Genomic DNA, 26,177 nt, shown 5'->3' with positions numbered 1-26,177 from the left:
AAGGCCTGAAAACCAATACTGGCTTTCCATGATTGTACAGCCCTCAGGCGGCACTGCATTAAAAACAGTTTTGATTCTGTAGTGTAAATCACTGCATGGGCTCAGAAACACTTCTGAAAACCACTGTCTGTGAAAACAGTTTGTCAGCGCATTTACAAAAGCATGTAAAAACTCTACCATGCAAAGAAGAAACCATATATAAAAGGATCCAGAAATGCTGCCGCCTTCTCTGGGCCGAGACCATTTAAAATGGACTGAGGCAAAGTGGAAAAATGTTTTGTGGTCCAACGAATCAAAATTTGAAATTGGAAATTTGGAAATCATCTTTTGATTTGTTGTCTTTGTACTATTTTCAATGAAATAAATGGTTTAAAAGATTTGTACATCATTGCATTCTTTACATGTACATTACATTTTGCACAGCGATCTATCTTTCTGGGAAACAAGGTTATAACAGTAAACAGTAATCTAATAATAGTTTTACATTCTATTACCTTATAATGTAAAGTTCAATTACAGTCTAAATTTGAAGGTGGTCAAATTACTTAGTTTTTTACGTTTTTTAACACTAGATCATTTTTTCCAGTGCATGTGCAGGTGGATGTACCTGCTCAGCTCCAGCAAAAGCATGGTAGAAGCAGGACACATAGGTCATAATAGCTCTCTCGTCAGGCTTCGGGGTGTTGATGATATCTGAGGAGAAGAAAAAATGGAAAAATTAGAGATAGAATAATACCACTGTTTCTTTTTCACACGAGTCTGAATCTTTAGTAGAGAATTTACACTTAGTCTTGATTTTAGCTCCAGACACTGTACTGTTCAACGATAGAAACAAATAGTGAGACTTTCATTACAGATAAATGAAGGGCAGAACTGAAGCACTAAACCGAGTAAATAAAAGTCCTTATAGGAAAGCCTGTCCACTTGGTAGCCATTTTGGTAGCCAGGCAGTTATTTTCAGTTATACAATACCAGGCTCTTATCTTTTTAAATGGGGAAAAACCTAAAAATGTGAAACGGAAGGCCAAATTAATGTTTGAACATATTTGAAATCACTGTTAAAATCTGGCAAAAATCTCTTAAATAGTTTGTATCGTTTTGCTCAAATAATGCACAAAAAACACGTTTTTTAGGTGGCTCTGGCTACTGAGCTTCTCCACAACTTCACAACCAGCAAGCTGATTGGCTCTTTCTATTAAAGGGCAGGGCTGTCTCTGTAAACAGATGACACATTGAGCATTAATGAATGAAATATATGACATCAACATATTTGCTGTGTGTGAGAATCTAATTTAATTACTTAAATTAAGTTGGTCACATATTTCACTTCTGTGCAACCGATGTAAACATTTGAATCCTGTAGCTTCAATCACTTTTTTTCAGTGTAGGTCTAAAATATAGGGAGATTCACTCGAAAGAGGCCCCGAATATTCTGTAATAACTCTTGCTAGGATGAAGCAATCTGAACGAAACAACATGCAATGTGCTCCTCAATATATGGAGCTTTGAACAAGTCAGGATGCCCCTGCTGGAGCAATGAGGCAGGCGCCGGACAGCCATCGTGACATTTAATCTCTGTTTGCAACTTGCGGGAGCAAACCCCCGTATCCCTTCGTGTGTCTGGCAGAAAAAGGATCTCAGTGTTTTTTTGGTTCTGATTGCTTCATCCTAATTGGAGTTACAACAGAATATTCGAGGCCTCTTTCAAGTGAATCTCCCTGTACTTAATTGACCACAGTTTGGTAGATTGATGCATTTACCAAAACCATCAGAAGTTGTAATTATAATAAAAGTAATTGAAGTGAATCATACATTTTTTGGCCATAACGCTCACCTCTAGCAGCGTATACAATTGGTTCCCCAAATTCTCATCAGGACTTGGACTACATATAAAAAAGAAACGAGCCTCTGGAAATGAAACGTGTGTTTAGTTACTTGCCTTCAGGGTCCAGCATTTTAGGGATGTCGAGATGTTTCTCTGCGATTTCCAGAGCCAGGTTAAGGTTACCAAGGGAATCATCCTACAGAAGCATGAAGAGAATAATCAAAAAGAGATTAATCATATAGAATAAAGAGAAAAGTGCCCTGACAAACCCTGTGATTGCCTTTAAGAATGGCCTTATTATTGTTATTTTGACTGTGTTAAATGATCACATTATTAATTACTTTGCCAATTACAAAAAATGTTCACATTCTACAATGAATTATGTTTACATTTTGTGTACATTCAAACCTTCTGTTTGCACTTTTTGCAAAAAAATAGGGCAAAAATGTAAAGGATTATTTTTCTTACTATCTGCTTTTTTTCTTATCTTTCTCACTGAGTTCATTTACATGCACTCAATAATCTGATCATAATCAGACTTCTGCAGGTATCTGATTATTCAAATGTAAACAGCACACTCTGAATTGTTAGATCGGAGTGAGGTCTAGAAATCTGATTAAGAAATAAAGAGAGCTGGATTTGAGCTCAGTAATCAGATTTCTCAGTGCATGTAAACTCTTACTCTGATTTCTTTCAGATTTCTCAGTCTGTGCATGTGCGAAAACAGAGGGCGGTACTGGAAATAAGTAAGCAGTGCTGCCACGAAACACAACAAAAGCACTTTTGGAGCGACACTGAAACCACATGCTCAACGAAATTAGGGATTTAAATATTCTTCATCTTCTAAAAGACATATGTTCATATTTTCAGGTGAAGTTGTGCGATGAAGTTGCAAAGCAGAAATCTGATTACTGTCTGACTCATGTAGACCCAGACTTTCCCATTATCTGATTACTCAAACGCATGTGAACGCGTCGATCAGATTACTGACAAAGTCTGATTTCTGCAGTTATCAGTTTATTAAATACAGGTAAACACACTCATTAACAAGACTGCACACAACAATAACTTCTCATCAAACTCCTATCATAGAATATCTCCACTTCTACTCACAAACACAAAAATGGTGCCAGATAAAGGTTTAGGACCTGCTCTGTCAACAGGATGAAGCTATGAGTGAGAAATAGCTCAAAAGAGCAGTAAAGCCTTCCATTAACAGTGATGTTAGTCGAGCTCAGAAGAAGAGCTGTAAACAGTTAGGGTTAAGGTTAAAGGCAAACTCCAGCCATTTGTTTTAAATATGCCTACTCACTTTAGTAATCACTGTAGTCTCTATATTAGATTTTCTGGTTTAATAACTACGACAACCCCCTTCTGATGATGTATTTTGATGGTGAGAATTTTGGGGTGGATTCAGATGGACAGACTGTTTTGCTTTTTCTGTTACCTGGTCAATGCTAACATTATGACTAGAAAGCCTAACATTTTTGCAGCCGTATAACTGTCATAAAGATCCTCAAATCTACTCTACAATAGGGGAGGAGGGTCTACTTGCAGCACCATATGAGGGCAGTATTTGCCTACTGTAGATGCATGCTAGGAACTGAAGCAGGAAAACATTTTTGGAGAATAACAGGATGAATATGTGTTAAACTCTAGTTTTAGGCTGGAATGCCCCTTTAGGGTTACGGTTGAAGCATTACTTTCCAAACAAACACAGCTGTTCATTGTAATGTCATGCTTTGCTACAATTTCTGCAAGATTCGTTACACGACTCTTTATCTCCAATCAAAACGTTTCACACAGTAAAGCGCATGCCCACAGCGTTAGGCCAAAGAGCATGCAGACCAACGTGTGAGGACGGCAGAGACCTTGTTGAGCTTGGAGTAGTCAATCAGGTCAGGTCTGTGTCTGTGTATGAGCGCACAGAAGGCCAGGCCGTCCTTCCAGCTTCACACACAACACCATGAGGAGAAAAAACAGAAAGGAGGAAAGAAATGTCATCCATTTCTCTAGTACAGGTGTCGGTAACCCAAATGTTAAGAATAGCCATTTTGTCCTTTCAACAAAAATCAAACCACCTTGGGAGCCACAACATAAGTCTCAGTATGTGCTACTAGCATAGGCTAAAAAATATAAACAAAAGGCTTACTTTGCTCTGCTTTAAGCTTCAGCTCAGCTATAGCTGCTTTTCTCACATCTCCGGCAGGAAACTTTTCCTCAAAAGTAGAATAGATTCTTGTAAAATTTTCTCTCATCGTTCGATTTTGTATGAGGCTGAAGTCAGCTCCTCATTCGCCAGCTTCTTGCTTGAATTTTCCTGTTCACCTTAAATGTCGCAACAGTTACATTCTGGTGCCTCAGGCACCATTTAAGGCGGAACGGGAAGATCTGAACAAGAAGCTGGCGATTTAGAAGCTGACTTTAGCTTTGCGACTTTATGAAGTTTGTATCAGAAAACTAGCTGGAGAGATTATAAATGCAAATAAGTCCATTTGTCTCCAAATTATCAAAGTTCATCTTAAATCTCTCTCTTTGCCATTTCGTTAGCTACTAGCTAGGTGAGATTGTTGTCTGCATTGCTATGGTGACTAGCTGTCTGCACTGATCTTCAGGGTTAAAGGGTGAATTAGCAGTTCTACATCAACTCCAGCGTTTAAGACCATTTAATGTTAAAGCTGTGTTGAACGATCAGCAGCGCGTCATTTTACTGCAAAGGAGGATTATTTTATTTTTACCTAAAAATCTAATTCTGCTGTGGAGCCGCAACAGAACAGTACAAGAGACACATGTTGTCGACCCCTGATCTAGTATAGTAACTGCAATATAGCAAGAAAACAAACAGACCCCCCCATCATAACACTCAACTACCAGACATCAACAAATGACTCAAGCCACCCTGCTTATATATCACTGTTACACACTGCACTGAACTTTATATCATAGTAATATGTGTGAATATCCTATATTCTATATTCTATATATCTGTCCGCTTCATCCTGTGAACACACTAGGAATATACTATTGTAACCTCTGTATAACTTACACCTTGTACATACTGTAATTATTACGTATTACCATTAAAGTGTGCTGTAAGAGTAACATTTGCACACTATATACTGCTGGAATTTTGCAAACTTGTCCAATATAAGGCTGGTTTTACACCCTGAAACTTTAATGCAACTTTAGTTGCCTGAAATCTACGTGAAACTAAATTGGACTTGCAATGGATGATATAAAGCAACTCAGTTGAAATTCAGCGGTTGAAAGAATCTTCGCAAAACAGGGCTCATGAACCAGCCAATCAAAATGCATCACACATCATGTGATCATGTTGACTGCCTTACTTTCAAAGCACGGTTTTCACTGAATCGGAAATTACAGGCTGCTAATTTGGCTAAATAGGAGAGTATGCTATATGAATGTGTTTCCAGTAAAAAAAACTTTTTTATAATTTTTCAATGTCAGTAAAAAAATAAAAAAATGAATAAATATATATATATATATATAAAACAGAAAATTATACAGAAATCTCATCAACTAAATAAAATATCAAAATTTTCAGTGTTCACTCTGAACATACGACACAAAGCGGTAGTTTCTGGTTTTCAGCTCCCGTACATGTGCAGCCTCTCATCTTGTTTAAATTTCTTTGTTTAAAAACAAACAAACAAAAAAAAAGTGACAGCCAGTTGCCCCCAAGCAGTACTGCCCACTAGCCGCCCTCAAATTTGAAAAACACTGAGTTAGAGCACTGCCATTCAGTACATGTACTGAGTAGGTCTGTAATAAATATCCAATAATGCTCAATATATTTAAGAATCAAAGTATTTGTGAACAGAAAAACTGAAATCCATTTATCAAGCCAAATACTAGAATGTCACCAGTAGCATGCAGTTGTCAAAAACTGGACAGGCAAAGCCGATGCGTCTGAGTTTAGTGTGAGTGCTGGTATAAGACGGTTTTGAACAACTTAAAAAGATCCCTGCTTTTCAGAAGAAGCTGTTTACTTGCCTACGGAGCCCCTAAGAGACTGAGGTAGACAAAGAAAAAGCTAATGGCATCGTGTTCCCTTGCAATATTAAAAAAAACAAAACAAAAAAAACAACCAAAAACATTTTTTATCTTTTTTTGCAGTGGCACTTTAGGAGCTCAGCACTTTCCTGCCCTACCTCCTACTGTTCAAACAGAGCTAGCAGCTGCTGTGTTCAGGGTTGCCAGATTGGGCAAAACTCCTGTTTCACATTTTAATACAACTTGCTATGAAAACAATTATTTATCAGTGATCTTTTTTCATGGCTTGTAGTATTACATTAAAAAACAAAACAAAATATATATAGAATAAAAAAAAACTAATATAATTAATAATAATTGCAATACAAATAAGAATATTTTTCTGACTATTAAACTGAAATGTGCATTTTCTTATAAATATTCATTTATTAAAGATAGTATTTGTAAATGAAAATATTGGATTGTTGCCACCCTACACTGCAGAAAAAATGATATCTTAATCATTTAAATCTTAAATGTAGCCCTGTCATCTAATGTTTCTCATTCTGAGATGGTTGTAGGAACATTATTAAATTTATTTCTAGATTTTCTTTTGTTTTCTTGTTTTAAGTAATTTTATTTAGTAAAATTATCTCCCTATGCTGGTAGATGAGTAAAATGATCATCATTTTACTTAACACCTAAACAAGCCATAAGCCTGCCAGCAGGCCCAAAATATTATTACACACTTCTATAAACTAAGAATAGTTCCATTAGTTTGCATTGAAGTCCCTGTAGCTACTGAATAATAAGTATGTAATAAGCCTGGATTGTTAAGGGGTTAATAATATTTGTTCAAATATGTATAAATGTTAAATAATCTCATAATAAGTTTACTGCAATCTCAAAATGAGAAATAATAGATAAATCAACTAGATTTAAAATGACTTCACTTGCCAAGAAAACATTGTTTGCCATGTAGTACTGAGACGATACAAGGCTCAGTCATTTGATCAAGAAAGCAAAAAAGGAGGGGGCGGTGGCGTCATCTTACCATGGGGGGCTTCTTGGCCCAAGTTACCCTACTGTGCTTGAGATCATTTGTTATTAGCTCTGACCTGCAGTGGAAGTTCTGGACGTTGACATTTCTGTAAGGTGCTGTCTTCCTCTGGCACCAGAGCAGCAGGCCCTCCTTAGCTGAGGTTTCTGAGGAAATGTCAGAGCTAATTACCAACACGTCAATAAGGTGCATGTTAACACCTGCAACAAGACATATCTAATCATTTTTAAGTATCTAGAATAGATTTGGCCTGTCAAGGTGAAATGTCAATGACAGTGGGCGCAGAATAATGTGCACAGTCCCTCTGGGGGGCCACAATCCTCACAGTGACCCACGTCTAAATAGCCAGCAACTAATACTGCTCATCAAAGTGAAGCAACTCTGACCACTTGGTTTTATTTAGGCTGTTTGTCTATCCCCAGAAACCTGCCCGCACTTCTCTCCTTACCTTCCACTGAGATGTCCTGGATGGCGAAGCGGAGGATGATGGTCCAGATCATTCCCAGGGTCATCTTCACATTTCCATCAACGATCTCTAAAACCACATACACACACAACAGACTTTACTACAGGCCGTAGAGATGTAAAAGCAGTTTTAGCCCAAAGCACCAGAGTGTTGGTATTTCATTATGATCTGTTGTATTGAATAGTTCATCACTTTGTCTGACTCATGGAGACCTGGAGTTTCCCCGTTTTCTGATTACTCAAGAGCATGTAAACGCATTGATCGGATAACTGACAAAATCAGATTTTCCGCCGTTATCGTATTATCGTATCGCCGTTATTTAGAGCACGTAAACACACTCACTGAGGTGCCACCGGTATGAAAAGTGCTTTCTAAGTAAAGATGAAGGTTTTTATCTTTTCACAGATTCATCAAAAATGTACTACAGATTTCCTAAAAAACATATTTAACTGTTTTTGTGCTGATACTGTAATTTGCTGTTCTACTTTGTGGTTAAAAATAAATTAGCCATGTTTAATTAGCCTCTCTTAATTGCATTCATTTAGATAAACATCACTGTCTGAACAAAAACGTCATAACTTCAAAATGGTACTAGAATAAAAGCATTACTAACTTCTAATATAAGTTACTGCAACAACAGGTTAATGTAATTTTAGACAATTTCGATTGGTCCATTCATCATGAAATATTGACACAATATAAAGGGCTGTCTGTGATTTCAAATGAGGTAAAAAATGATCAAAGTTTGTTTTATTTGTAGCAGAGATATGTTTGGTAACTTGCTCAAACATTTGAAAAAAGTTATTTAGAAAAAACTAAAATGTGCTTCACTCTCCTCTGACAGACAAACCGCACACCAAGCAGTGGATCTTGATTACCTTCAGCTCCAATGGACACAAGCTTAACCCCTTTACTGGTAATGTACTCCAGGGCTTTGTTCACATTGGCTATTTTGTGGAATCGCATCTTTCCTCTATCTGGCTTGGGCAGCCTTTCACCTAGAAAAGAATATATTTGTTATGAATATGCTGTCACCTTGGACAGATCATGGTCTTGTGAGGCCCCTGGGCATCAGCATCTCAGGAGGCCCCTCGAACTTTTGCACACTACTGTAAATTCACAAACCACATCATATAAAATACATCTGTAATATTCATTCAGCTCTAAATGAAAGGCAAAGTGAAGATGGCTCGTGAGTACCAGAGATGACTTCCAGGAGGAGCATGAGCTTCAGTCCATTTCGAAAATCCTCCTCGATGTTGTCAATCTGAGTCCCAGCTTTACGCAGGTGAGAGTTGCACCACGCAGTGAACGTCTGAAAGGAGAGAAGCAGAGACAGAGAGAGAAGCGATCATTTCACACGTTTTTTGAGCATTTCATTAAGACCACAATTTAAATGTAACTCATTTCACCCACAGTGGAAAAAAATAATAACATTATTACTCAAATGACCAGGTGTCCTGTTGGGACACCTACACATTACACCCACAGGAGCTTTTACGAATCCCATTCTAAATCCATAGACATTAATATAGAGTTGGTCCCCCCTTTGCAGCTCTAACAGCTTCCACTCTTCTGGGAAGCATCCCTCCTCCACCAAACTTTACAGCTGGCACAGTGCAGTCAGGCAGGTAACGTTCTCCTGGCATTCGCCGAACCCAGACTCGTCCATCAGATTGACAGATAGAGAAGCGCGATTCGTCACTGCACAGAATGCATTTCTGCTGTTCCAGAGTCCAGTGGTGGTGTCCTTTATGATTGACACAAATCCAGTTCTTATTTTGGTTACACGCTGTGCAGGTACAGTATAAATGTACCTTCAAAGGTACAACAACGGTTTTAGGGAGAACAGTAAATACGTTTTCCCAGAAAAGGTACAAAGGTATTTGTACATTTTCATAGCCTAATGTATTAAAACAAAACAATAAAGTTAAAAGACTGGAGTGAAGACAGTGTGTGTAGAATTAATAAACTTAAAAATTAATATTTCAACAGAATAGGATACAATTATGTTCTCTACCAAAAGACACTGAAGACCCCAGTTATAGTTAGTACCTTAAAATCACAGGCTTATTTAACACTAAGGCTAATTATTCAGTAACTACAGGGACTTCAATACAAACTGGCTGAACTATTCTTAGGATATAGAAGTGTGTAATAAAGCTTTGGGTCTGCTGGTGAGTCCTGGCCGTTTAAAGGGTTAGTACCTTTTTATTCTAAGAGTGTATGAAATGCCTTTATTCGGTGCCAAATATTGTAGTGATCAACAAACAGTGGACAAATGAAATATAACGAACACTTTCACCACTCAAATGAGTCAAGGCAATGTATTTCTGTAACCTCTTACATTCCTAGGCGTATTAGTTACATAGAAAAAATGCAAACAAGCAGAGCTTTTCTGATTTCCATAGACTACATTTTTTTTTCTTGAATTTGTCATCAGCAAGCTGTGTTATTTTAGTTGAATTTGAATGTAGCTTACACTCACTGTTTATTTTCCATCAGAAATATTTAGCACTGATGAAACATTTATTTTTTAATAAAAATACTGCTGTTGAAAACCCCTCCCACAGAGCACTGCAACACAACAGACTAAACAAGATACCAGACATCACGTGAATCACGTGATATTCCAGTCATATCAGAAGCTTTTTAATACTTTTTGTCATACAATTGTAGACATGTGCATATGTGGATCACTCTATCATGTTAGCTTAAACTACAGTGCCACAGTACAGTAAATAGTTAAACCTATTTAAAAAAATAGATATTTACATTATGTTGTGCTTTATTCACCAGTACATTAATTGAGATACATCATTTATAGGGAACTATAAAAAGAGGTCTTTTTATTCAAAGTGAGGTTGAAACATTTAAATTAATCATAATTTTTAAATAAAAAAAAACAAAAAACAAGTTTAACCCTTTAAATAGCCAGGGGCCCACCAGCATGTCCAAAGGTTTATTACACACCTCTATAACCTGTAAGAATAGCTTGGCCAGTTTGCACCGTTGCATTGTCTCAAAGTCTGAAAATCACTGTGTAACACTGAACATTGTTATTACCAAAATGTAAAAAAGCAAACATTTTTGTGTTTGAAGAAAAATATTATCATTTTATGTGTGTACAGCTGTTCAAAGATGTGTTTGCTAGTCATGTACTGGCTGTCGTCTTTGAGTTCAAAAATAAAGACTGTTTGATAAACTAAACTTAATTAAGGTATAGAGTCACTCAAACCTAAAGGATTAGCAGTGTTTAGTCTACAAGCATTTTTATCCAAATAAGAGTATTGTGCCTTTGCTAACTTATACTAGCACTTTCAACGTTTTGTTAGCATCAAGCTAAGACTGCTGTAGGTTGACTTGCCCAGTTCTAACCTGAAGGTGGACATTTAAAGCTTGGAACAGATATCTCAGGTCACATCATTTTTTCTTTTTATATTTAATCCTTCAGTAAAAACATAACCTTAAAAGCTAACTCTGGATATAACTGGATTAGCCTGCTAGCTTGTTAGCAGTTTGCTAAGGGGCCTTTTGTTTTATAAACATGTAAAATGTGACCAGTTGTTGGTCTGCATTCATAATTTTCCACCCTCGTTTTTCTCCAGCCTAAATTTTAGAAAGAGGGGAAGAAAAGCAGTGAATTGGAGGCACATTTATAATGACTTTTAATTCATTTAATGGAATTCATGTTAAACAGCTGTTTTAAACAGATTGTTGAATAGACTGTTCTAAACAAGGCCTGTGTTCTCTTAGTAATTTCTGGATTTAGATGTCAGAAGCCTGAATAGTGTGTTGCGTTTGCCACTGCAGATCTCTTCTGTGGATTTATTATCATGTTTCAGAACAATCGCACATAAAGAACATCTGTTATATCAATGACAGCTGGATTGCCACTCTTATAAATTAACCACGTGCTTAAATTTCACCGGCCCGCATGCCGTGCTGAAAACAGTCCCTGTCAATCAGAACTGAAGGTGACTCAGCTGGGACAGCGGCACACGTAATGCATTTCAGTGTCTCCACACAGCCTGTAAGGGTGCGTAGAATGTGAAAGACACGGGGACCATGACGCAACTAAAACAAATTAACCACAGCTATAAAGCTGCTTAGCAATGCTTAGCAAAGCCAAGTTGAGGGCGTATTGCTGAAAATCTAGCCTGTGGCTCACTATGAAAGACACCAGACAAAGGTACTTAGCCTTCACTACTGGTCAAGAGTTTTAAAACACCCACATTTTTCCAGTTTTTATTGACATTTAAGCAGATTAAGTCCTGTGAATAACCTGAAATGGTAGAAAGATAGGCGCTAAACTGCCAAAGGTTAAAATAAGCTGATCAACAAACAAAAATATGTCATACAAAACAAGGTAACAAGTCATTAGTTAACAACTGACAGTTGTCCTGTGACAATAGAAGTAACTTTAGCTTTGAAAATTGCTGAAAACAATTCCTACAGGTGTTCCAACTTTCGTTAATAACTTACAAACCCTCTCCTTGTATAAAAGCAGTGTTGGAACAGACTTACTACACCGTCTAGGGTAGTATTTGGACTACAGGATGTAGTATGTTGCTATCGTAAATATAAGAAAAAGGCAATTTACAGACTAGTGTGGACGGACTAGTGTAGATCAGTGTAAAAGTATAGGTCAGGGGTATTTAATTAAAATTCAATAAGGTCCAGTTCGAGAAAATTTCCTCAAGCAAAGGTCCGGAACATCATAATGTCTAACTTACATTATGATTCAGTGCCATATACTGTAAACTGAAGTAGCCTAGTAGGTATATCAACATCTTATACAGTCAACAACTGAATGTCAAATCAAATAAAGTCCAATTTGGTAATATTTCAACAATATTTATTTATTTTCTGTCAGTTTTCTCTTTTTAGAGCATGCCATGTGAAATAACTTCCCTCTGACTCACTTTCTCCTCTGACTGCTGTTTCTTGCCTCGTCCCTTCCCCTGTGTGTGTGTGTAGCTATCGTAATGCACAGATCTGATTGGCTGAGTAGCATCACATGCAATTGGTCTGTGAGTTTCCTGGGCCACTAAAGTGGTACTATAAAGGCTAGAAAAGTTACGGCAATTAAAATAGGACCACCCAGTCGAAATTTAATAATTCTCCACAGTTTATCGGTTATAGGTCCAGGTCTGCATAGGACAGCATCTGGGTCCGGACTCGGACCGCGGTCCACCTACTAGTGACCACTGGTGTAGGTCTTTCCTTCAGAGAAATTGCAAAGAAAGCCAGGAAATCATAAAGGCACTTGGAACCTGGAGGAAACTCTGATGGGAACAGATCTGGAAGACCCAAACCGCTACATAATCAACAGCTTGGCTCACAGGACAACACCTTAACGCTGGTTGAAGTGAGCAAGTGTCATTTTCATCTGTGAAGAGAAGATTTCAAACTGCAGGACGGACAGGCTAAGTGGCAGTAAACTCTCAGGGAACATAACTGAACCATAATCCACTGAAATGATATTTTCTAAGCTGTACTGACTCCACACACCCCGTCTCGTCTCCAGGCTTTTATTTTACTGTTCTGTTTTAAAACATTCGGTTATTAAAAGGTACAAATACAAACTTTTCACCTGGAAAAACATATTTAAGGTTCACAATACCCGCACAGAACCTTTATTTCTAACAGTTCAGAAAGCAATTGATAAGATGTCAAATAAGAAAAAGAGGCTTTCCTGGGCCAGGCAGCACTGCCAGTGGATCAGTGAAGAAACCATGAAGGTCTTATGAACCAATGAATCAATGAATCTTTTTATCACAAAGGGTGTTTGTTGGTTTCTCACCAACTGTCAAACATGGATCAGGAAGTATGATGATCTGGGGCTTTTTTGCTGGATCCAGACAAAGTCCTAATGGGAAAGTCCGTTCACCCGTGGCCATCTTGGCAACACCACCAGGAAGTTATTTCCAGCTGTACAAGACAGACTTCTATCTTATTAAACGGGGAGAGACCAGGGTGTGAAACGCAGGTGGTCCTGGGGGGCCTGGGACCCCCTGATTAACCCCTTAACATGCCAGGATTATTTCATGCAAAGGCTTTATTCAGTAACTACAGGGACTTCAGTGCAAACTAATGGAGCTATTCTTAGGTTATAGAAGTGTGTAATAAAACTTTTGGCCTGGCGGTGGGCTCAAGGTTTGTTAACCTCTTGAACACCCTGAATGTCTCAAAATCAAAATTCTGTCTCTTGGGAAAATTGGGCAAGTTTTCAGATTTACAAATAAGTTATAGCATATTGTAAAGTTTTTCAGAGGTATCCTGGGCATAGTTACAGTTGCTAGGCTATAAAGGACCAACTGGGTGAACCATGTTAAAACTTGGTTTACTCAGAGGCAGACCACTCTGAGGCAGACCAGTGCTGCAGCTTTGGTTAGTCAAGAATACCAAAAGACAGAGGCTCATTGATGGTAGGTGAAGCAGCTAAACAAAGAACTTAAATTTATTTTGACATTACGCTGTGAATGCTTAGTTGCTTCACCCACAATCAATGAGCCTCTGTCTTTTGGTATTCTCTAAAATAAAAAAGTTTTAAATATTTTTTTGTGTGTACATTGAAACTGCTTAAATATCCACAAACCTGGAAAAATGGCAGTGTTCTATAGCTTTTGACCGGTCATGCAGCTTTGTCAAATTCATAACTGTATTAAAAATAGATTATTAAAAAAGCAGCAGCATGAGGGCTGAAAGCGTACAGAGCTGTACAGGTTGTTCTGAAAGAGGACAAAGTGACCCAGGTGGCTTAAGGCTTAAAAACACAGTGGCAGTCTGTGCTAAGTAACAAGCCTTAAACCACAAACCTTCACAGAAAACACATATTGGAATAAACAGGGAATATTTTGCTTGGGGCAGGTAGTGCAGTTGAAGGTTGGAGAGATTTTCATAGATGTTTCTAGGCAGCCTCCTCGATCGGGGGGCATTCAGTATAAGATACACTTAAATGATGGCAATTTAAACTAATTGCTTCTCTTTATTGTCCTTTAGCAGGCTGTCTGTAAGATGTAATGCTGCGGAAAAAATTCCTTCATAAGACAGCAGTTTCTTCAGCATGAGGTTTAGCCAGTGGTCCATACAAATTGCACAGTGCTCTAGTATTGGGACACCTCTGTTATCATCTGTTTCATTAGAATTATAGAATTTGTTTATGTATTATGGAAATGATACCTTACTGTATTCAAAAATACATAATTTCAGCCATATTATAGCTAATTAATCAATACTTTTAAGGTTTTAAGGTCCAACTATGAACCTTAAATAAGTTTCTCCAGGTGAAAAGTCTGTATTTGTACCTTTTCATAATCTAATGTTTTAAAACAGAACAGTAAAATACAAGCCTGGAGACGAGACGGGGTGTGTGGAGTCAGTACAACTTTTTAAAAAATATTATTTCAGCGGATTATGGTTCAGTTATGTTCCCTGACTAAAGGTACTGAGATGTATCCTTGAGGGAACCACCCCAGTGACAAGAGGGGTAACTGCCCCAGCGACAGTTTCGTGCCTTTTTTTCTGAGAGTGCATGCCTAGAAGACCTCAAGCTTTCACCCAAAAGAAGGGACAGGCAACAAAATACTGAGATCTGAAGTCTGAGCCCCAAGTTGACAGTGGTGAGGAAAAACTCCCAAAATGGTATACAGCGTGTGTGTGTGTGTATGCGTATGTGAGTATTCCCGTATAAGCATTGTGGGGCAATATGACTGCCATTTTACATCAATATTTTGTTTATTTTGTATTGCTTGTTTGTATGTTTTGATGTTTCCCTGCTTGCTGAGGAGTTCGCCATTGCATTAACTGAGATAGTGGCTGAGAGTGATTTTTAATCCATGGCTCAGAGGCTTCTTGAGCTGGCCGTTTGAGCAATGCCACACTGCAGCTATGATGCAGCCTGGACTGATGGCGTTTGGCTGTATGAAACTGACACCCCTTCGCGGCTAAGGACATTTGCGGCCTTCGAGGCTTTCCAGGCCAGCCGCCTGCGTTACGCTACATATTTGCGGGGCGCCTCAGGCAGAGTGAGACCTTCTCCCGTGGCTAAGGCCCCTTCCAGGCTGGCTAACTGACTTTATACTGTGGTCTGGGGAATACCCCGTTAGCTCTGACAACTCTGTGTGTGTGTTGTTTTATTTATTGTTGATCATGTATTTTGTTACTTTTGTAAAGTGATGATCGTGGGAAAGGCGCTATAAAGTGATGATGGTGATGATATGGGAGAAACCTCTAGTGAACCCAGGCTCAGAAGGGGACCCAATGCTCTTTGGGGTGCCCCCAAAAAGGACAGAATAGATTTGCATATGATTAAAATGTGATTAGGAGTGCCTGAATTGATTATTAAAATGATTATGATTATAAAGATTATCAAAGGGGCAGTCACGGGCTGGAGGCTAGGGAACCAGCCTTGTGACCGGAAGGTCACCAGTTTGATCCCTAGAGCCGACAGTATGTGACTGAAGTGCCCTTGAGCAAGACACCAAACCCCCAACTGCTCCCTGGGCACCATGGATAGGGCTGCCCACCGCTCTGGGCAAGTGTGCTCACTGCCCCCTAGTGTGTGTGTTCACTAGTGTGTATGTGGTGTTTCACTGCACGGATGGGTTAAATGCAGAGGTGAAATTTCCCCGTTGTGGGACTAATAAGGGTAACTTAAAATATATGAATTGGCATAATAACCTACATAAAAGAAAAAGACATGAATGATTGTCCTGCTAATGTCTGAGTACTTTTACTTGCCTGACCTTTGAGTTTCAGTTAGTAAACATAGTTGGAATTGTTGGTTGTTGTAACTTTTCTGAAGGATAAGACTGAATAAATGATAAATTCATAAACAAACAAAACATAAATTCTATTCAAAGTGTCCCGAAACTGCATTTGAGCACCGTACAGAGAAACAATGAGCTCTGCTGGGGTAACTTTGAGTACCGTGGAGGTGCAGCTGCTCGAGTTTTTAAAAAGGTGATATGAGTGGAGGTTTGGAGGGTCCCTCAGAGTCACCTAAAGTAGAGCCCAGAGTGCCAACACCAGGCATAACAATAGCAAACAGGTGTTGCATTTCATCAGCGCTGTCCTGTTAACACCCTCCCTGTGGCCATGAAGCGTACAGTTTAACATACTTCATGTCTGTGATCACACTGATATTTCTGCCTGAGGGAAAAGGCACCCCAATTTAGCAATAAAGCTGCACTCAGAGGTGTTATAGATAGATAGATAGATAGATAGATAGATAGATATTATATAGTGACTTATATAAGGCAGGAGAAAGTAAGAGAAAAAAAAGTGGAGCAAATGATTAAAAGGTACAGAGCAAATGGGACTCCTAACAACCACCTGGAAGACCTGGTAGACACCAAAACTGCCCCCATCAGATAAACAGCACTTAAAGCTTTCATCTCTGAGAGAGAGGAGAAAATCAAGCTGCTTCAGATCTGAAAACATCCACAGGTGTTTCTGTCCATCCTTCCACTGTGAGAAGACGACTCAGCGCTGTGGGTCTGAAAGGATGTGTAGCTGTCAAGAAGAACCTCACTGAGAAAAGGAGACGGACACATCGAACAAAGAAGCTGAACAATGGACTGACCACCCCAGAGTCCAGACCTCAACATCAATGAATGTGTTCAGGATTATTTAGATTGTGAGAGGCAGAAAAAAACAACTTCTAAAACTGAACTTTGGAGGTTGTCTGCAGATTTCTTTGAGAAACTGAAAGTAAGTCTCCTGAAAAGAATGGAAGCTATAATAAATGTAAGGAGTGGACAAACCAAATACTGAAACATGTCATTTTCTGTTAAATATGTTTTCTGCTCTTGTCCTGATGCAGGTTTTGACTGGAACTTAAATAAATGTAAGGGTACTGGAGATAATTGGATGGATGGATGGATGAATGGAGAATGCTTGCAAAAATCCTATTCCACCTGTAGCACACAACTAAAAATATACTGACATTTAAGGTGTGCTGTTAATTTCAATGAACACTTATTTTGTATGGATGTGAGAGGTTACATTGTTAGGATGGATCATATATAGTTTTTTTTTGTGTTATAGTTGAGGTTTAAGGAATAAACATTACAAAAACAGAGTTGTGTGCTGCAGCGTCTCGTTAGGTTGAAATCCAGTGTTACATAAAACAGTAAAGAATGCATTTGTGGGTGGGGCTTAGAGAGCTCAATTAGAGACAAATTAGTGCACAGTCTTCATTGAACCAATGAATAGGAAAGCAAGTCTTCTATTCCAGTTGTATCTATCTTAGATACAATTGGATGTCACTGCTTTTGCAGGCTAAAATGACTTAAAAATGACTTGAATGAATTACTTCAATCATGCTAAAAGATGGGGCTGATTGTAGATCCTGTAAAAATAATCCAAAACCTAACAACTTGCTTCAGATGGTTACAAGCATTATAATTATGATTATGAATTTAATTGCATAGAATAAAAATACTCAATGCTCTGAAATGCAGTCCAAAGTGTGCTAGGCCACTGCTACTGGTGTTGGGGAGCCCAAGCAATGAGGCAACAGACTGCTACAGTCTGTTTGAACACACTGAATTGTCTGAAGTGCTACCTCATTCTCAGTCTGGCCGAGTCTGTGCTCGTCGGCTCTAGTCTGTAGATTTTTGGGTCAGTCGTGTGTGAGGGGCACAGACTCAGATTTTTGGCCTCCCGATCGCGTTTTGGACTAGTCGGGGTTTATCAAACATAACGGATTCCTGCAACAGCCATTGAAAACTGAGAGCACAGCAGAAGAAAATACAGCAAGTAAACAAAGAAAAATGGTGAAAAGTCTCTCAGGTGTGGAGCGAAGCTTTCAGGGTAGTTTAAGGCGCGAGAACAATGGAGTTTATGTACATTTAAAACTCTAAAAAATACCACACTGATCACATTTATAAATCCATGATCCTAATTTAAACATACCTGCTGCTTCTTTACTGTGTCAGTGCAAACGGCAGAGAAAACAGCAGCAGCGAGCAGCTCCACATTCGGTGAGCTCTGTTTGGTTCAGCAACAGTGTAGAAGTTGATTAGTGTGTGATCCCTAATTGTTTAGTGTGTGTTTCCACAACATGACCTCTCTAGTTTCTGCTGTCCAGTGCTAAACAGCTGTACAGTTCATTGTGTAGTGGTTTGTACAGTTTCCTGTGCCTGGATGAATTTCCTTACTCACTCAATCAGTGTTAATGATATCTACTGACATCTCTTATTAATGACATCACTAAATATAAGGACTCTCAAAAGCCTGCAAACAGGATCCTGACGGTAAATGGGAACGAGATAGTTAAGTCATAGTCATGACAGAGCAGAGGAATGAGATAATTAAGTTGTAGCCTTAACTCAGTAATGTGTGGGAATGAGAAAATTAAGTTGTATCCAAGCTTAGTTAGATGTGGGAATGAGATAATGAAGTGGTAGCCTTAACTCAGTAATGTGTGGGAGTGAGATAATTAGGCGGTAGCCTTAATTCAGTAATATGTGGGAATGAGATAAATAAATCATAGCCACAGCTTAGCTAGATGTGGGAATGAGATAAATATGATAGCCTTAACTCAGTAATGTGTGGGAGTGAGATAATTAGGTGGTAGCCTTAACTTAATAATGTGTGGGAATGAGAAAATTAAGTTGTATCCAAGCTTAGTTACATGTGGGAATGAGATAATTAAGTGGTAGCCTAACTCAGTAATGTGTGGGAATGAGAAAATTAAGTTGTATCCAAGCTTAGTTACATGCGGGAATGAGATAATTAAGTGACAGCGTTAACTCTGTCATGTGTGGGAATGCGATAAATAAGTCATAGCCACAATTTAGTAAGGTGTGTAACTCAGTAACGTGTGGGAATGAGATAATTAAGTTGTACCCACAACTCAGTAAGCTGTGGGAATGAGATAATTAAGTGACAGCCTTAACTCAGTAATGTGTGGGAATAAGAAAATTGAGTCATAGCCACAACTTAGTTAGGTGTGGGAATGAAATAATTAAGGTAGACTTTACTCAGTAATGTTTGGGAAAGAAGTAAAGTAAATCACAGCCACAAGTTAGTTAGATGTGGGAATGAGATAAATAAGTGGTAGCCTCAACTCAGTAATATGTGGGAATAAGATAAATAAATCATAGCCACAACTTAGTAAGGTGTGGGAATGAGATAATTGAGTGGTAGCCTTAACTCAGTAATGCGTGGGAATGAGATAAATAAGTCATAGCCACAACCTAGTAAGGTGTGGGAATGAGATAATTACTGGTAGCCTTAACTCAGTAATGTGTGGGAATGAGAAAATGAAGGCGTACCCACAACTTAGTAAGGTGTGGGAATAAGATAATTAAGTGACAGCCTTAACTCAGTAATGTGTGGGAATGAGATAAATAAGTCATAGCAACAGCTTAGTAAGATGTGGGAATGAGATAATTAAGTCACAGCAAGTAGAGACAATTAAGATGTGATAATTAAGTCTTGGCCATACCTTAGTAAGGCATGGGAACTTACTAAGCCACAACTTACTATGGTTGGGGGGTAGTTAAGTCATAGCCACAACTTAGTAAGTCATGGGAATGAGATAATTAAGTCATAGCCACGACATAGTAATATGCAAGAATGAGATAATTCAGTCATAGCCACAACTTACTAAAGCATATAAATGACATAACTGTGTCCATGACTTAGTAAGCCTTGGAAAAGAGATAATGTCATAGCCACAACATAGTAATATGTGGGAATAAGATAATTAAGTCATAGCCACAACTTACTAAGATGAGGGGAAGAGATAGTTAAGGCTACTGTCTCGTTCCCACACTTTACTAAGCCATGGCCACAACATAATTCTCTTTCCCACAAGTTGTGGCCATGGTTTAGTAAAGTGTGGGAACGAGACAAGTCAGCATGAGATGAGATAATTAAGTTGTGATAATTAAATCTTGGCCATGACTTAGAAAGGGGTCAGAATGAGATTGTTAAACCATAGTCTTGACTTATTAATGCATGGGAATGAGATAATTAAAGTGTAGCCTCAACTTAGCAAGGCATGAGGACTTGATAATTCAGTCATGGCCTCAAGTTAAAACGTACATGCCTGGGAATAGGATAATTAAGTTGTTCGCACACCTTACTAAGTCATGGTCACACCATTTCTGCAGCTTAGTAAGTTGTGGCCATGCATTACTTTTTATTAAGAAGGAATGTCACCAGCAGGGCTCTGTACTGTGGTTAGAAGGAATGATAAGAGTTGACTTTGAGTTGGACTAAATTTCACCACTGATTCTTTTTTAAAATAAACCATTAAGTCCAGCCAATGAGCTTCAAGACCTGCATTGCCGACACAGCAAAATCACCAATACTGAATTAACATTGTGTTGAATTAACACAAATAGCATTGAGATGTAATCTACTGTGTTCATTCACGTCCAGTTGGACTTGGGGGATTTTCACTGGGGGATTTTCCCCTGTGAGAAAAGCCTTTTAACAACTGAACCCTACGGTGAGAAAGGTGCTCACCACAAATGAGTTCCCAACCAAAAGGCATTGGATTAGTGGAGCCCCGTGCCTTTATGAGGTCCAGAGTTAAATTTAGTCCTAGCATCCATTCTGTGCATCTGCTCACAGTCGTCATACTGTGCACATGGCTGGAATGGCACAGTAAGAAATGTGTTTGTTGGTGCGCTTGCTCTATTGTTAGCATTGCCACAAACACACACACACACACACACACACACACACACACACACACACACACACACACACACACTCATAAAAGCAAGGATAAAATGGTTGCTATATTTCCTCCACCTCAACTGGACTCTTTCGATCTCTCCGCCATTTGGAATCATCACCAGTTACCAATGCAAAGCAATCAGATTTCCAACATCCCTATAGACACCATCCGAACTCTGCTATGTGGTTTCTCCTAGAGTTTCTCTACTAAAGAGGCTCCTGAACTTTTTAATGCCAGGACCCATGTGTAGATGTAATGTTTGCCCTGTGACCCACCAAACATTCTGTGAAATGAAATAACACATAAACGCACCTCAGAGGCGCTCAGCTTTCAGCCCACTTTTACTCAACAAACTGTTCCTTCAATCAACAAACACAACAGCACACCATGATGAAAGAATTCAACATAGACAGACCTACATTAGTGAGATTGTGGAAGGAAAAGTAATAAAATTATAACACTCATTTTGCTGCTGTTGGAAGAGAATCTCGTATCTCCATTTTTTGTCGTTTTTCAGTTTTTGACATAATTTGTCTGTTGCCCTTTACATCGTATGTAAATTTAATGAAGAATGGTCCAAAAGAAACGGCTCAAAATGACACGGGAAAAAAGTCTGGTTCCATTGACTTACATTAAAAGCAAAGTAAGTTTTTTCCTTCTCCTGTAAAGTCACCATTTTGGAGATACGAGGTTTTCTTCTGAAAACAGTGATTTGCTCTGTTTTAGTTGTGAATCCATTCAGCTTCTTTAATATTTATGTGGACGTTGTTCCATCTTTCAGCTTTTCAGCCAGCTTTGAGGGCTTGCTAGTGCTATACTCTGATCACCGTTGATTAATTAGGCTTGATTCCTTAATTAGGCTTGATTTTTTAGAGAATGCAAACTTGTTTTAGATGCAGCATGGCAGAAAACTGGTGCGTTTTCGATACCATTTTGTACATTTTCTAATGGTGGGTAGCTCACTGCCAGAAGAAAAATATATTTGAAATTTTCATCACAGAGACTAGACAACCCTCACAACCCTACTCTTGTACTGTTCTTGCTTGTGCGGCACTCAATAACTACACCTCAGACGTGAGTGACCACACATGCTACATACAGCTGGTATATATATGGGTCATTCTACAGAAACGTCCACTTTTCATCTATCCATAGGAGTCACTGGTGTTACTGATTGTCACTGGTGTTACACATAAGAAAAGTAACACCAGAGACATTTTTAATGAACAATGCATTTTACTAAATGGCTGCTACAGAACATCAAACCACACGTTGTCAATCATGGAATATCTACCAAAATATGTAATTTAATCCAAAGTAGGTCACACCAGTGACGTCAGCTAAAAGCTTCATATGAAATCATGAGCTAAATGAGAAAATCTCTGATAACTGAAAGACACAGTGGACTCACCATGTGCTTTTCTTCATAGATCCTCAGAAAACAGGTTAAAGGAAGTCAAGTGATGTCATCAGTGTGACTTTTATTTCAAAATAAGAGATTTTTTGTTATGCAGTAACACCAGTGACACGACTCCTGGGGACCAACTTTCATTATATATTTTATAATATTTATTTGGCATTTGTTTTCTTTATGTCATTTAGTTCATATATTTCATAGACATGTAGAGATTATTGCAGTTAAAATTGCAGAAAAACATGTTTTTTGCCTCAAATATGGCCTCAGCCTTTACACATGACTGTGGGGATGAGCTCTTCTGTGGCGCTTGGAATTCTAGATAATTGATTTAAAAACCAGTATTGATAAATTGAGGCTCAAGAAGGTGTTTTTGTTAAAATATCTTATTGTTTTATTTTAAATTATAAATAAATTGTAACCCTAACATGTTTTTGAAGTGTAATATATCTGTAAACACTAGGGGCACAAAAATGGATGTTTCTGAAAAATGACCCTTATGAGTACACGTAGGGTCTTTTAAGGTAAAATGTCCACAAAGAACTGGTTCACTGGTGGTTTTGATAGTAAATAAAATGGCTGTATTTGTGTTGTAGACACTGTGACCCCTGGTTCCCATCACCACCACTGTAAAGAAATCTGAGTCTGTACGTTTCTGTGCAATGAACCATTTCACACCAAACCACTCTGACTGACTTTATCTACATATTACCCACAAATTTAGGCAGGAATTCTGAAAAATCGCTAGAATTCAACTTTAAAACAATTTTCTCATGTTTCTCAAGTTCGGCTCTTGAGAAACAAACCTCGGATTTTCTCACTTTGATCAGAAGTGAGAAGTGTCTGATTCACCCCAGTCCTAAATTACCTTTAACCTAATCATTCAGTGATCTGTCAGCGCAGGAAGAGACTCCATAATTTTATCACTGGTTTTTGGAACATTTTATTTAAACTTAAAACATTTTTAAACGTACAATTAACATCTTATTTTAGTCTTCTTTTTTCTCATAATGGGGGTTTTAGAAGAAAGAATTCAGAAAGCAGTACACCTTCATTAATGCAGCATTGAGATACGCTTTATTTCTCCTGAGACAAAAAATAAAGTTGAAGAGGAATTCTGAGGTTTTGGGATGAATCAGACTGTAAATAATCTGTGAAGCAGTGTTTTGATCAAAATGAGAAAATCTTTGGTTCTCAGGAGCCCAAATTCAGAAACCTGATCCTGCATAATTTAATGGTTAATATGTAAATAAAGTCAGTCAGAGTGGTTTGGTGTGAAATGGTTCACTGTAGAGAAAGTGACAGACTCAGATCTCTTTACAGTGGTGGTGATAGGAACCAGAGGTCACCATGTCTACAACAAAAATATAGCCTTTTTATTTACTATCAAAAACCACCAGACCTACTGCCCTGCATGTCCCTCTCCACCATGAATGGATTTACAAAAGGTTTAAAGCTAGAGACTGGCATAAAACAATGTCTCATACATCACACAACACATCTGTACCCATTTGTGACTTTTAGAGGTATTAAATGCTTGAGACGTCTGGTTCCTAACACCACTGTTTTGGACAATTCTGACTTTGTGAGTTTCTCTGGAGCAGAGCACTTCACACCAAACCACTCCGAATGACTTTCTGTACATCTTAAAGAATTTTAGAGAAAGTCTGAAAAATCAGTGGAATTCCCCTTTAATCTCTTCAGACGTCTGGTTCCTATCACCACCACTGTGAACAATTCAGACTCTGCGCTTCACTGTAACGCAAAGAAACAGATTGAAAGAAAAAGGGGGTTTAAAGCAAGCAGAACCCCCCACGACCTCTGCGCCCCTGCTGTCTGACACTTCATGCAGGAGAAAGATGTTGCTAAGCAATATCTGTCTCATTAAGGCCGTTTGATTATCAGACAGCTCTGCGCGCTCGCGCTCTGCCCCCCACCTTCCTCTGCTGTTTCTCCCAGGCGGGGTCCAGCAGCAGGTCCCGGTCCCACTCGTCCTCCTGCAGCATGTACTCCTCCTGCTCGTAGCCGTTGTTGTACTCCATGTCAGCAAACCAAGGCAATGAGCGCGCTCTCTGACCCGTGTTTGCCTCGCGCGCGCTTCCAACTGCCCCCCAGGCCGCGCGACCCGGGGCATTTAATAGTTATTTGCCACACGCCACGTGACGCAGTGTCAACCGGTCACTCAGTGAAGGTGCAGAAGTGAGCGAGGGCGCAGCAGAGCCGCAGTAAAGGTCAGACAGCCTTCACTCCCACAGCTGTAGTCCAACAACACGGACACACAGGAAGCACAGCAGATCAGCCTGTCAGTAACAGAGTAACAGAAAGTCAGAGGTGAACTATTATAGCAGGGAAATAATGACTGAAGGGGAGAACTGCACTGGACCTTCCAGTCCATCCAGCGTTTATCAGCACAGAAACTGAAGTTTGTTCTTCTCTTTCTGGGAACCTTTTGGTCTAAAATGAAATGCTGAAGTGAGGAGTAGAATAAAACTGAACAATTAAACCTGAAAATAAAAGGAATTAAAAACTATGAAGGACTGAAATGAAACTGCTCTATTTTTGAGTAGTTTAAAGATCAGAATACTAATACTTTTGTAAGAAACCTTTAATGTTTGTTGAATTTACCATATTGATAAAAATGAAATGTGGCGTTTACAGTTTATATTTTCTTTTCAATTTGTTAAATTCAGAAAATTAATAAAAGCTTTGCAGTAAAATTAGCCCATTTCCTGAAAATATATATATATATATATATATAAGCAGTGTTTTGATCATATATATATATATATATATATATATATATATATATACATATACATATACATATTCCCAAGTCATTTTTGGTCATTTCTTTTAGTCCATTCATCATGAAATTTACATACCCATGTAGAGGGCAACAGGCAATTTCAGATTACGTCAAAAACTGGGGATACAAGGTTTTCTTCTGACAAAATGATAGATGTATATATATCTCGAAGCTCATTGTATATATATGTGTGTGTATGTATATGGAATTAACATGTACATTTTATTTAAACTTAAAACTTTTTTTAAACTTACAATTAACATCTTATTTGAGTCTTCTTTTTTCTCATAATGGGGGTTTTAGAAGAAAGAATTCAGAAAGCAGTACACCTTCATTAATGCAGCATTGAGATACGCTTTATTTCTCCTGAGACAAAAAAAAGTTGAAGAGGAATTCTGAGGTTTTGGGATGAATCAGACTGTAAATAATCTGTGAAGCAATGTTTTGATCAAAATAAGAAAATCTTTGGTTTGTTTCTCAGGAGCCCAAATTCAGAAACCTGATCCTGCATAATTTAATGGTTAATATGTAAATAAAGTCAGTCAGAGTGGTTTGGTGTGAAATGGTTCACTGTAGAGAAAGTGGCAGACTCAGATCTCTTTACAGTGGTGGTGATAGGAACCAAAGATCACCATGTCTACAACAAAAATATATATATTTTTTCCCAAGTCATTTTTGGTCATTTCTTTTAGTCCATTCATCATGAAATTTACATACAATGTACAGGGCAACAGGCAATTTCAGATTATGTCAAAAACTGGGGATACAAGGTTTTCTTATATATATGTGTGTGTGTGTGTGTGTGTGTGTGTGTGTACAATGAACTTTATATATATGTGGAATGATAATGATTGTTATATATTGAATGAAACAAAAACTGTGCATCAATATATATTGAATATATTGAT

At 38.3% G+C, this 26,177-nt stretch overlaps 1 protein-coding gene across 1 annotated transcript in view; it reads right to left on the bottom strand.

The window, feature by feature from the left end:
• LOC118809052 (alpha-actinin-2) overlaps positions 1-24,505 on the bottom strand; it is a 61,446-nt gene extending 36,941 nt beyond the window's left edge. Inside the window, exons 1-8 of the mRNA XM_036571985.1 lie at positions 24,401-24,505; positions 8,545-8,659; positions 8,223-8,342; positions 7,327-7,413; positions 6,937-7,024; positions 3,697-3,775; positions 1,940-2,021; positions 608-693 (exon numbers count right to left, since the gene is read on the bottom strand). Coding sequence (XP_036427878.1) covers positions 608-693; positions 1,940-2,021; positions 3,697-3,775; positions 6,937-7,024; positions 7,327-7,413; positions 8,223-8,342; positions 8,545-8,659; positions 24,401-24,505 — 762 coding nt within the window. The remainder of the gene's footprint in view (positions 1-607; positions 694-1,939; positions 2,022-3,696; positions 3,776-6,936; positions 7,025-7,326; positions 7,414-8,222; positions 8,343-8,544; positions 8,660-24,400) is intronic.
• Positions 24,506-26,177: the final 1,672 nt, after the last annotated feature.

Source organism: Colossoma macropomum, unplaced genomic scaffold (genome assembly GCF_904425465.1).
Source record: "Colossoma macropomum unplaced genomic scaffold, Colossoma_macropomum, whole genome shotgun sequence".
Lineage (NCBI taxonomy): Eukaryota > Metazoa > Chordata > Actinopteri > Characiformes > Serrasalmidae > Colossoma > Colossoma macropomum.
The sequence above is the reverse complement of the archived record's forward strand: the minus strand, read 5'-3'. Positions and strand labels throughout refer to the sequence as shown.